A 13,733-nucleotide genomic window follows, 5' to 3' on the forward strand; every position below is an offset into this window, starting at 1 on the left:
AGACAAACCAGGACCTCCAGGTGGACCAATTGAATTTAAGACCGTCACTGCTACAAAGATAACTCTTCTCTGGCAGCCTCCAGCGGATGATGGCGGTGCAAAAGTCACTCACTACATCGTGGAAAAGCGTGAGACAAGCCGGGTCGTGTGGTCTATGGTGTCTGAAAATTTGGAAGAGTACATCCTTACGACCACCAAAATTATCAAAGGAAATGAATACATCTTCCGGGTTCGCGCTGTGAACAAATACGGAATTGGTGATGCACTGGAATCTCACCCAGTGGTAGCAAAGAATGCATTTGGTGAGACATGATTTCATTAGAAAACTAAAATCAAATACTTGAAAATTTAAAAATAAATATAAACTGGGAGTTCCCTGGTGGTCCAGTGGTTAGGACTTGGCACTTTCACTGCCGAGGCAGGGATTCGATCCCCGGTTGGGGAACTAAGATCCCTCAAGCCATGCAACGCGGCCAATAAATACATACATACATACATACATACTATTCTGCTAGCTTATGAATATGTTTTCAGAGCTTGATTGACTTTTATTTTCTTGTTCATCATATTGCTTCTCATTATCATCCTTTTCACCAGGTAGAAAGTATAATAAATGAAACTAATATTCTTAGATAGGATTTGAAGATTAAAAGGTAGAATTTATCAGTAACGTTGATCCTTTGAACTCATTTTCCTCTTCCTTTCTAAACAGTCACACCTGGGCCTCCGAGCGTGCCAGAGGTGACAAAGATAACCAAGAATTCGATGACTGTTGTCTGGAACAGGCCAGTTGCAGATGGCGGTAGTGACATAAGCGGCTATTTCCTTGAGAAACGAGACAAGAAGAGTCTGGGATGGTTTAAAGTCCTAAAGGAGACTATCCGTGACACCAGACAGAAAGTGACAGGACTCATGGAACACAGTGACTATCAATATCGAGTTTGTGCTGTAAATGCTGCTGGACAGGGTCCATTTTCCGAACCATCTGACTTCTACAAAGCTGCTGATCCTATTGGTAAGTGTGGTGTCTTCACCTATGTCTTCTTTCATGTCACCAAACTGTACACGATTACGTAATTACGGTACTGTGATTGGCCATGCCAGATCCTCCAGGCCCACCGGCTAAGATAAGAATTGAAGATTCAACTAAATCATCCATCACTCTTGGCTGGAGTAAACCGGTCTACGATGGGGGCAGTGCTGTTACTGGATATGTTGTTGGCATGAGACAAGGAGAGGAAGAGGAATGGACTGTTGTCTCTACAAAAGGAGAGGTCAGAACTACAGAGTATGTGGTATCTAACCTGAAACCTGGAGTCAATTACTACTTCCAGGTATCCGCTGTAAACTGTGCTGGACAAGGGGAACCTATAGAAATGACTGAACCCGTACAGGCCAAAGATATACTTGGTACGTACCTACTGGTATGATTGTGTTTTTATTTTTTTAATAGAGGAAATCACTCATTTCCTTGCTTTAAAATTCATTGTATATGCCCATTTTATGTCTACAGAGGAACCAGAGATCGACCTAGATGTGGCTTTCAGGACCTCCATTATAGCTAAAGCCGGTGAAGACGTACAAGTGTTGATTCCCTTCAAAGGCAGACCTCCACCTACTGTCACATGGAGAAAAGACGAGAAGAATCTTGGCAGTGATGCCAGATACAGCATTCAAAACACTGATTCATCTTCATTACTCACTATTCCTCAAGTCACTCGCAATGATACGGGCAAATACATTCTCACAATAGAAAATGGCGTTGGTCAGCCAACGTCTTCAACTGTGAGCGTTAAAGTGCTTGATACACCAGCTGCCTGCCAGAAACTACAGATTAAACATGTTTCTCGAGGCACAGTCACACTGCTCTGGGAGTCTCCTCTCATTGACGGAGGATCTCCCATAATTAACTACATCATTGAGAAGAAAGATGCCACCAAGAGAACATGGTCTTCAGTGTCACACAAGTGTTCTAGCACATCCTTTAAGGTAACAGATTTGTCAGAGAAAACTCCATTCTTCTTCAGAGTTCTTGCAGAAAATGAAATTGGAATCGGGGAACCCTGTGAAACTACACAGCCAGTGAAGGCTGCCGAAGTACCAGCTCCTATACGCGATCTCTCAGTGAAAGACTCAACAAAAACATCTGTTACCCTGAGCTGGACCAAGCCTGACTTTGATGGTGGTAGTGTCATCACAGATTATACTGTGGAAAGGAAAGGTGAAGGCGAACAAACATGGTCACATGCTGGCGTAAGTAAGACATGTGAAATTGAGGTTAGCCAACTCAAGGAACATTCAGTCCTGGAATTCAGAGTGTCTGCCAGAAATGAGAAAGGACTGAGTGATGGCGTCACTATTGGGCCAATTACAGTGAAAGAACTTGTAATTCCGCCGCAAGTTGACCTGTCAGAAATCCCTGGGGCACAAGTCACTGTGAGAATTGGGCATAATGTGCACCTCGAGTTACCTTATAAAGGAAAACCCAAACCATCTATCAGTTGGCTGAAAGACAGTCTGCCGTTGAAAGAAAGCGAACGTGTTCGTTTGAGTAAAACTGAAAACAAACTTACTTTGAGTATTAAGAATGCAAAGAAGGAGGATGGAGGGAAATACACCATTATTCTCGATAACGCAGTCTGTCGAAACTCATTTCCCATTACAATCATCACACTCGGCCCACCATCAAAGCCCAAAGGGCCCATTCGATTTGATGAAATCAAGGCTGACAGTGTCATCATATCATGGGATGTGCCCGATGATGATGGAGGAGGAGAAATTACCTGTTACAGCATTGAGAAGCGAGAAGCTTCACAAACTAATTGGAAGATAGTGTGTTCCAGTGTTGCCCGGACAACTTTCAAAGTTCCTAATCTAGTCAAAGATGCTGAATACCAGTTTAGAGTTAGGGCAGAAAACAGATATGGAGTCAGCCAGCCACTTGACTCAAACATCATTCTGGCAAAACACCAGTTCAGGATTCCTGGCCCCCCAGGAAAGCCAGTTACATACAATGTGACTTCTGATGGCATGTCCCTAACTTGGGATGCTCCAGTTTATGATGGCGGTTCAGAAGTTACTGGATACCATGTTGAAAAGAAAGAAAGAAATAGCATCCTGTGGCAAAGAATTAACATATCACCAATATCTGCAAGAGAACATAGAGCTACTGGACTAATGGAAGGCCTGGATTACCAGTTCCGTGTATACGCTGAAAATTCTGCCGGCCTAAGCTCACCTAGTGACCCAAGCAAATTTACCTTAGCTGTTTCCCCAGTAGGTAAGTGACTGAGGATTATTCAAATATATTTAATTCCGCAACTGAATGTGTTAGTGACAACTCAAACACTGCTTTTCTTCCACGTATCACCTTCTCACATATTTCCTAGTCACTAGAGAGCTGGTCAGGTAAAGCAAGGGGGATGATTTTAAATCAGTCTAAAAGAGCAATTTAAAATTCTTTTTTTAAAGCCTCTGATACAAAAAAAATTGCAATTAATGGCTAAAATGAGTTTGGGGGATTTATTTATTTTCCTTCCACTGAAGATTAAGAGTTGATTACAGAAATAACGATGCCTTTAACTTGCATCTAATTTATAGACCCACCTGGCACTCCTGACTACATTGATGTCACCCGGGAAACCATCACTCTGAAATGGAACCCACCACTGCGTGATGGAGGCAGTAAGATTGTCGCCTACAACATCGAGAAACGGCAAGGGAGCGATCGCTGGACCAGATGCAACTTTAGTGATGTCAGCGAATGCCAGTACACGGCAACAGGACTTAGTCCTGGGGATCGATATGAGTTCAGAATACTTGCAAGAAACGCTGTTGGAACCATAAGCCCGCCCTCACAGTCTTCTGGCGTTATTATGACAAGGGACGAAAATGGTAAGCATTTACAACCAATTTCCAATGTAACTAAGAGCATTCACATTTTTTAAAATATATATATATATATTTGGGGGGGGGGGGCTGGTCTATAAAAATGGGAAGAGAAACAACGTTTCATACAGATTACCAAAGGTTGTTAGGTGGATGAATTCGATTTTCTACCTTTCAGATGAAGAGAAGAAAAAAATGTAATTAGCATCAATTCTTTTTACCACGTCTATTATTTCATTTCCATATAAACAGCATGCAAGTGGGAATGAGTTTTTAGCTTTGTGATTTCAGTCATTTATAATAAATGAAGAAAAAAAGGTCCCAAGAATAACTGTCCCTCTCGACTGAAGTTACTAAAACACAACACAGGTCCAACAGCACAATTATCACCTTGCCTGAGTGCAGCTGATGGCCCCGCACAGGAACTTGTTTGAATATGCAGCAGTATTAGGAAGTAAATGATCCGTAAATGTTTCTCTTTTTACAAATGGAAATGCAAGCTTAATAACATGACAGATATAACAAAGGCGATAACCTAATAATATGCAAATGTTTAACCCCATAGTCTAAATTCTCAACTATCAATCCTTTCAAAATAGCCTTTGGTATAAGCATTACCCTTTCAGCCTTTATGATACGGTGCTAATGAAAAACATGCTTATTTAAGTCTTTATTAAGCCAAACTAATGCATATTGTCTCTTTCTTTTATAGTTGCACCAATTGTAGAGTTTGGCCCTGAGTACTTTGATGGTGTCACTATTAAGTCTGGAGAGAGCCTTAGAATTAAAGCTTTGGTGCAAGGACGGCCAGTACCTCGAGTAACGTGGTTCAAAGATGGAGAAGAAATTGAGAAGAGGATGAATATGGAAATAACCGATGTCCTTGGATCCACCAGCCTCTTTGTTAGAGATGCTACTCGGGACCATCGTGGTGTATACACAGTGGAAGCCAAAAATGCATCTGGCTCCACAAAAGCAGAAATTACAGTGAAAGTACAAGGTACTCATAAAATAGCTTCTTAATCTTACAATGTACAGGACTTGGATTAAAGACATGCCTGATTGCATTTTAATGGATAAGGAGAAAGAAACTAACTCTGGAACCTTTTTCTTACAGATACACCAGGAAAACCAGTTGGGCCAATAAGATTCACCAGTATAACTGGCGAGAAGATGACCTTGTGGTGGGATGCTCCACTCAATGACGGCTGTGCTCCCGTATCGCACTACATCATTGAAAAACGGGAAACCAGCAGACTTGCTTGGGCGCTAATTGAGGATCATTGTGAAGCCCTCAGCTATACCGCCACTAAACTAATAACTGGCAATGAATACCAATTCCGTATTTCTGCAGTCAACAAGTTTGGTGTTGGCAGGCCACTGGATTCTGACCCAGTGGTTGCTCAAATACAGTACAGTAAGCGACCGTTTTTACTAAGTGGTACTATGTCATAAGGTTAACTTCCAAGCAAATGTGTCTAATTGGTTTATTTCTTTCTTTGTTTTCATTTTACAGCTACTCCCGATTCCCCTGGCACTCCAGAACCTAGTAATGTAACAGGCAATAGCATTACCCTGACATGGGCAAGGCCAGAATCAGATGGTGGCAGTGAAATTCAACAGTACATCCTTGAAAGGAGAGAAAAGAAAAGCACACGATGGGTGAAAGTCATCAGCAAACGACCAATCTCTGAGACAAGATTCAAAGTCACCAGTCTGACAGAGGGCAATGAGTATGAATTCCATGTCATGGCTGAAAATGCTGCAGGAGTAGGACCTGCAAGTGGTATCTCAAGACTAATCAAATGTAGAGAGCCAGTCAACCCACCAAGTGCTCCCACTGTGGTCAAAGTGACAGACACATCAAAGACAACTGTGAGCTTAGAATGGTCTAAGCCAGTGTTTGACGGAGGGATGGAGATAATTGGGTATATTATTGAAATGTGCAAAGCTGACTTAGGAGACTGGCACAAGGTGAATGCAGAAGGATGGGTGAAAACAAGATACACAGTTACTGATCTACAAGCAGGTGCAGAATACAAATTCCGGGTTAGTGCTGTCAATGGTGCTGGAAAAGGAGACAGCTGTGAAGTGACTGGCACCATTAAAGCAGTTGACCGACTATCAGCTCCTGAGTTAGACATCGATGCCAACTTCAAGCAGACTCATATTGTCAGAGCTGGGGCCAGTATTCGCCTCTTCATTGCCTATCAGGGTAGACCGACTCCGACAGCTGTGTGGAGCAAACCTGACTCTAACCTTAGCATTCGGGCTGATATCCATACAACAGACTCCTTCAGCACCCTCACCGTGGAAAACTGCAACCGAAACGATGCAGGGAAATATACCCTTACTGTGGAAAACAACAGCGGTAGTAAGTCAATCACATTCACCGTAAAGGTGCTAGACTCTCCAGGCCCACCTGGCCCGATTACCTTCAAGGATGTGACCCGGGGATCTGTTACATTGATGTGGGATGCCCCTCTCCTTGATGGGGGTGCCCGAATCCATCACTACGTGGTAGAGAAACGAGAAGCCAGTCGCCGTAGTTGGCAGGTAGTCAGTGAAAAATGCACTCGTCAGATCCTCAAGGTCAACGACCTGGTAGAAGGCGTTCCATACTATTTCCGTGTTTCTGCAGAAAATGAGTATGGTGTTGGTGAACCCTATGAAATGCCAGAACCAATGGTAGCCACAGAACAGCCTGCTCCACCAAAGAGACTTGATGTCATTGACACAAGCAAATCCTCTGTGGTCTTAGCTTGGCTTAAACCTGACCATGATGGAGGCAGCCGCATCTCTGGCTACCTGCTCGAAATGAGACAAAAGGGATCTGACTTCTGGGTTGAAGCTGGTCACACCAAACAGCTGACTTTCACGGTGGAGCACCTCACTGAGAACACTGAATATGAATTCCGCGTGAAGGCCAAGAATGATGCTGGCTACAGTGAACCCAGGGAAGCCTTCTCTTCTGTCATCATCAAGGAGCCTCAAATTGAGCCCACAGCTGATCTCACTGGAATTACCAATCAGCTCATAACTTGCAAAGCAGGCAGCACGTTTACCATTGACGTGCCAATCAGTGGTCGTCCCACCCCCAAAGTAACATGGAAGCTTGAAGAAATGAGACTTAAGGAGACAGATCGAGTGAGTATCACAACAACAAAAGACAGAACCACCCTGTCTGTAAAGGACAGCATGAGAGGTGACTCTGGAAGGTACTTCCTGACCCTGGAAAATACAGCTGGTGTCAAAACATTTACCATCACAGTTGTGGTCATTGGAAGGCCAGGTCCAGTAACTGGCCCCATTGAAGTCTCATCTGTCTCAGCTGAATCATGCATCCTGTCATGGGCTGAACCTAAAGATGATGGAGGCACCGATATTACTAATTACATAGTTGAAAAGCGTGAGTCAGGTACAACAGCTTGGCAGCTTGTCAATTCCAGCGTCAAGCGCACTCAGATTAAAGTCACTCATCTCACAAAATACATGGAATATTCTTTCCGTGTCAGCTCAGAGAACAGATTTGGTGTCAGCAAGCCTCTGGAATCAGCACCAATCGTTGCTGAGCATCCATTTGGTAAGAAAAATAAAAATCGTACTTCCAAGTCTCTATTATAGTTAAATATTTCCCCTGAATTTTATAAAACTGTATTCATATTTGATACCTTTGCTTATATTTAGTCCCACCAAGTGCACCTACCAGACCTGAGGTCTACCATGTGTCTGCCAATACCATGTCTATTCGCTGGGAAGAACCCTATCATGATGGTGGCAGTAAAGTCATCGGCTACTGGGTTGAGAAGAAAGAACGTAACACCATTCTTTGGGTGAAAGAAAACAAACTGCCATGCTTAGAGTGCAACTACAAAGTGACCAGTTTGGTAGAAGGACTGGAATATCAGTTCAGAACGTACGCACTCAATGCCGCAGGCGTTAGCAAAGCCAGTGAAGCATCAAGACCTATGATGGCTCAAAACCCAGTTGGTAGGTATCAGAATTTAAGGGTACATTTGTTTATCACCATCATCACCATCATCGTCATCATTATTGGTACTAGCAAAATTCAGAGTTGCATTTAACCTTATTTTTGCATCCCTTCCAGATGCACCAGGAAGACCAGAGGTGACAGATGTCACCAGATCAACGGTGTCACTGATTTGGTCTGCCCCAGTGTATGATGGAGGCAGCAAGGTTGTAGGCTACATCATAGAGCGTAAGCCAGTCAGTGAAGTTGGAGATGGTCGCTGGCTCAAGTGCAACTACACCATTGTATCTGACAATTTCTTCACCATTACTGCTCTCAGTGAAGGAGACACTTATGAATTCCGTGTGTTGGCCAAGAATGCAGCAGGAGTAATTAGCAAAGGATCAGAATCTACAGGCCCCATCACTTGCCGAGATGAATATGGTAAAGAATAGTCAATGCTCTCCTTTTAAACTATCACAATTTCTATAACAATAAACTATCATATATTCATTCACATCTATTTTGCCTATGACAGCTCCACCCAAAGCCGAACTCGATGCCAGATTACAGGGTGATCTGGTTACCATCAGAGCAGGCTCAGATCTTGTTCTCGATGCTGCAGTTGGTGGCAAACCTGAACCCAAAATTATCTGGACCAAAGGGGACAAGGAACTAGATCTCTGTGAAAAAGTCTCTCTGCAGTACACTGGCAAACGAGCAACTGCTGTGATCAAGTTCTGTGACAGAAGTGACAGTGGAAGATACACTTTAACGGTGAAGAATGCCAGTGGGACCAAGGCCGTGTCTGTCGTGGTCAAAGTTCTCGGTAAGTACGTCAAATGATCTTTGATTTTCATAGCTTTCTCAAGCGTGGGCAGAAAGAAACACCTTCCTCATTGCTCGTCCTTACACCTGTTTCAGATTCCCCGGGCCCATGTGGAAAGCTCACCGTCAGCAGAGTAACAGAGGAGAAGTGCACTTTAGCCTGGAGCCTTCCTCAGGAAGATGGAGGTGCAGAAATAACTCACTACATCGTGGAAAGACGCGAGACTAGCAGACTCAACTGGGTGATTGTGGAAGGCGAATGCCCAACCCTATCCTATGTGGTCACCAGACTCATCAAGAACAACGAATACATATTCCGAGTGCGGGCAGTAAACAAATATGGCCCTGGTGTGCCTGTTGAATCAGAGCCCATTGTCGCCAGAAACTCCTTCAGTGAGTATTAACACTCAAACAGTTCAGCAGTTGAAATGTAATGGGATCAGGGAGAAGGGAGGACAGTCATAGCAATAGTGATTTTGTGCGATTCTGATCATCCTTTTATTTTCATAAAAATATAAATAGCTATTCCATCACAACCTGGCATACCTGAAGAAGTTGGGGCTGGCAAAGAGCATATCATCATTCAGTGGACAAAACCTGAATCTGACGGTGGCAACGAGATCAGCAACTATCTAGTAGACAAACGTGAGAAGAAGAGCTCGCGCTGGACACGTGTGAACAAAGACCATGTGGTGTATGATACCAGGCTGAAGGTGACTGGCCTGATGGAAGGTTGTGATTACCAGTTCCGGGTGACCGCAGTAAATGCTGCTGGTAACAGCGAACCCAGCGAAGCTTCCAACTTTATCTCTTGCAGAGAACCATCATGTGAGTTCCAAGAATCATACATAACCCTAATGCCCAACAAAACCACATTACAAATAATTTTCCAACATGCCATTTCCAATAACTTGTAGAATTTGTGAATGGTCTAGAAAGTCATATGCTTATTAGAAGGATCTTAAATACAGCCTAAGACAGAAAACATTTCAACTACTACTTCTGTCAATAAGTTAGCAGTTACATTGCTAAAAACTGTTGCAGTACTTTCCAATCTGTGAAAAAAATAAACTAGTCTACTACCAATATGAAAGGGATGTATTTTGCAAATCTTCCTAAGAATGGAGAGAATTTTGTTGTAATGATAATAACTACTGAAAAGGAAAAAAAGACAACATCTCTTTTAAGAGGCTTAGCAGAGCATAAAGCTTCTTGTATTTTAGTAAGCATCTAACAAAATAATTGTCACAAAAGCTTCAGAAATAAGTGGCAAATCCTTGTACAAAGTTTAAGCCCAAGAACTAAAAGCAATAAATCACTTGGATTGAATCGAGGAAGTAGAAGAAACTTATTCCTGTACTTATTAGCAATGTAGAGGTGACAAGTGATATTAACCCTGTTGAAAGCTGAGCAACTAAAGAAAAGTCCCTGAGAATGGGTACTGTTAGCAATGAGCTTAGCAGGACACAGCATAGCTAGCCAAAGTGGCCAGAAAGAAACATCTACCTTTCTAAAGAAGTTTAACTCTTAAAACAATAATAATAGTAATAATAGAGTATACAGTGCTATCCTGCAACGTCAGAATAGCCTAGTTACAAAGAGTATCTTGGTGAGTGTGGACAAAGAAGAGTAATGCCTCAGTGAGTCTTGAAAACCAAAAATACAAATCTCAAGCTTCCTTATTTGTGTAATACCTGCATCCTTATTTTAAAATTTCATAGATACCCCTGGACCACCTTCTGCTCCGAGAGTTGTAGATACCACCAAACACAGCATTAGTTTAGCCTGGACCAAGCCCATGTATGACGGTGGCACTGACATCATAGGATATGTTCTTGAAATGCAAGAGAAGGACACTGACCAGTGGTACCGAGTGCATACCAAGACCACAATAAGAAATAATGAATTCACTGTGACAGACCTTAAGATGGGCCAGAAATACTCCTTCAGAGTCGCTGCTGTGAACGTGAAGGGCATGAGTGAATACAGCGAGTCAACTGCTGAAATTGAGCCCATGGAAAGACTAGGTATTTATAATATAAGGTTTTAGGTGAATTATTTTCTCATCACACCTGTTCATGAATTAATTAAGTTTTGACATTTACTTTCCAGAAATACCGGATCTTGAGCTTGCAGATGATTTAAAGAAGATTGTGACCATCAGAGCTGGGGCCTCGTTGCGGCTGATGGTGTCTGTATCTGGAAGACCACCACCCGTCATCACATGGAGCAAGAAGGGCATTGACCTTGCAAGCCGGGCGATCATTGACAACACTGAGAGTTACTCTTTACTTATTGTGGACAAAGTTAACCGGTATGATGCTGGAAAATACACCATTGAAGCTGAAAACCAATCTGGCAAGAAATCAGCAACTGTCCTTGTTAAAGTATATGGTAAGTATTTGTCTTAAAATCAACTATGCTGTGAGTAGATTCTTTAAAAAGATACACCTTGACCTCTGATTATCACCTCTCTAAAAGGAACTATGTTGAGTATATTTTCCTGCCCCCCAAAAAATCTATCAACCAATCAGGCAAACAGGAAGTATGGATCTTTCATTCTCTTGTTTTAGATACTCCTGGTCCCTGTGCTTCAGTGAAAGTTAAGGAAGTATCAAGAGATTCTGTGACCATTACTTGGGAAGTTCCCACAATTGATGGTGGAGCTCCTGTCAACAATTACATTATTGAGAAGCGTGAAGCTGCCATGAGAGCATTCAAAACAGTAACTACCAAATGCAGCAAGACGCTCTACAGAATTTCTGGACTTATAGAAGGAACCATGTACTATTTCAGAGTGCTGCCAGAAAATATTTATGGCATTGGAGAACCTTGTGAAACATCTGATGCAGTTCTGGTCTCAGAAGTACCTTTGGTGCCTGTGAAGCTAGAAGTTGTCGATGTCACCAAATCGACTGTTACCCTTGCCTGGGAAAAACCACTCTACGATGGTGGTAGCCGGCTCACTGGCTATGTTCTTGAGGCCTGCAAAGCTGGCACCGAGAGATGGATGAAGGTTGTCACCTTAAAACCCACAGTCCTAGAGCACACTGTTATTTCCTTAAATGAAGGTGAACAGTACTTATTTAGAGTAAGGGCACAAAACGAGAAAGGTGTGTCAGAACCAAGAGAGATCATCACAGCCGTGACTGTACAAGACCTCAGAGGTATGTACCGAATCACCAAAATAACAATAATAGTAAAGGAAAGTGAAAGAAACATTCAGAATTCATGACACTTTGTCATTAGAAATAATACTTATGAATAAATGCCTACTTTTTCTCATAGTGTTGCCAGCAATCGATCTTTCTACAATGCCTCAAAAGACCATCCACGTCCCAGCCGGCAGACCAGTAGAGCTGGTGATACCAATTGCTGGTCGCCCACCTCCTGCTGCTTCCTGGTTCTTTGCTGGCTCTAAACTAAGAGAATCAGAGCGTGTCACAGTTGAAACTCATACTAAGGTAGCTAAATTAACCATTCGTGAAACCACTATCAGAGATACTGGAGACTATATACTTGAACTGAAGAATGCAACCGGAACTACTTCAGAGACCATTAAAGTTATCATTCTCGGTAAGGATGAGAGACCAAGACACAAGCAAGCTGTTGTTGTTTAGTCACCCAATTGTGATTTGAAGTGAAAATTAACCTCCGGGATTTCTTTTTTTTTTTTCATAGACAAGCCTGGTCCACCAACTGGGCCTGTCAAGATTGAAGAAATTGATGCTACTTCAGTGACCATTTCCTGGGGACCGCCTGAACTGGATGGTGGTGCTCCACTGAGTGGCTACGTGGTAGAACAACGTGATGCCCATCGTCCAGGGTGGCTGCCAGTGTCTGAATCAGTGACTAGAACAACATTTAAGTTTACCAGACTCACTGAAGGAAACGAGTATGTGTTCCGTATCGCTGCGACAAACCGCTTCGGGATCGGCTCGTACTTGCAATCTGAGGTCATAGAATGTCGCAGCCTCATCAGTAAGTCCTGGACGCCCGCCCCCACTCTCCCCACCTCTGATTCTAAATATTAACAAGAAGGAATTTATTCTTAATATACCCTTATGTAAGTAAAAATAGGTCACAAAGTTAATCCCAGGGTCTTTCCAAGGTTTCTAAACCTCCTTTTCTTGGAAGTTTTCAACATGGTTGGGGTTTTTTTTTTTAATGGAAGAAAGAGAGGAGGGAGTTAGGGAAGGATGGATGGAAGGAAAGGGGGGAGGGAGGACTGGCTGTTACAGTGAGAAACAATACAGAATACATGCTTAATAAATGTTTATAAAATGGAAGAAAATGAGGAACGGCAAGAAAAGTACAAAAATGAAAACACGAGAAAAACAGTTGCAAGAGTCTTATATGTACCATTTTAAGATGGTATATACGAGACACACTTATACAAATGTACGAGTCTTCAATTTATTCATGGTGCCATGTTGTGTTTACCTCTGTCTTGCTGCAGATATTCCTGGACCTCCAGAAACATTACAGATATTTGATGTCTCACGTGAGGGCATGACACTTACTTGGTACCCACCAGAAGATGACGGTGGCTCCCAAGTGACTGGATATATTGTGGAGCGCAAAGAAGTGAGATCAGATCGATGGGTCCGTGTAAATAAAGTACCAGTGACGATGACACGGTACCGTTCCACTGGCCTTACTGAAGGCTTAGAATATGAACACCGTGTCACAGCCATTAACGTGAGAGGAACTGGAAAACCAAGCCGTCCTTCCAAACCCACCATTGCCATGGATCCAATTGGTAAATACCTTTTGTATAAGTTTACTGAGGTATAATTTAATGTGGCAACAGTCACCCTTCTGAAATATAGAATTCCATATGTTTTGTATAACCACCACCACAATCAAAATATAGAATATTTCCAACAGCTCAAAAAGTTCAGTTGTGTCCTCTGTCATCAATCCCCTCCCCACTCCAACCCCGGGCAACTTTGGGCAAATAACTTTTTATATTCTTCTCTTGAGTCTATTTCTCCCGCTTTAAAATGGAACTCACAATACACACCCTATATCACAGTTAAAATTG

At 42.6% G+C, this 13,733-nt stretch overlaps 1 protein-coding gene and 1 long non-coding RNA gene across 2 annotated transcripts in view; one reads left to right on the forward strand and one right to left on the reverse strand.

The window, feature by feature from the left end:
- TTN (titin) overlaps positions 1–13,733 on the forward strand; it is a 281,802-nt gene that overhangs the window by 253,321 nt on the left and 14,748 nt on the right. Inside the window, 19 exon segments of the mRNA XM_060016520.1 lie at positions 3–302; positions 713–1,015; positions 1,105–1,410; positions 1,514–3,280; positions 3,601–3,894; positions 4,601–4,888; positions 5,006–5,305; positions 5,405–7,471; positions 7,576–7,878; positions 7,997–8,302; positions 8,397–8,687; positions 8,783–9,079; positions 9,209–9,514; positions 10,408–10,713; positions 10,799–11,080; positions 11,260–11,853; positions 11,975–12,262; positions 12,368–12,667; positions 13,146–13,448. Coding sequence (XP_059872503.1) covers positions 3–302; positions 713–1,015; positions 1,105–1,410; positions 1,514–3,280; positions 3,601–3,894; positions 4,601–4,888; positions 5,006–5,305; positions 5,405–7,471; positions 7,576–7,878; positions 7,997–8,302; positions 8,397–8,687; positions 8,783–9,079; positions 9,209–9,514; positions 10,408–10,713; positions 10,799–11,080; positions 11,260–11,853; positions 11,975–12,262; positions 12,368–12,667; positions 13,146–13,448 — 9,201 coding nt within the window.
- The window catches only part of LOC132428526 (uncharacterized), a 62,405-nt gene that overhangs the window by 32,042 nt on the left and 16,630 nt on the right, over positions 1–13,733 (reverse strand). The window lies entirely within an intron of this gene.

This window comes from Delphinus delphis, chromosome 7 (genome assembly GCF_949987515.2).
Source record: "Delphinus delphis chromosome 7, mDelDel1.2, whole genome shotgun sequence".
Lineage (NCBI taxonomy): Eukaryota > Metazoa > Chordata > Mammalia > Artiodactyla > Delphinidae > Delphinus > Delphinus delphis.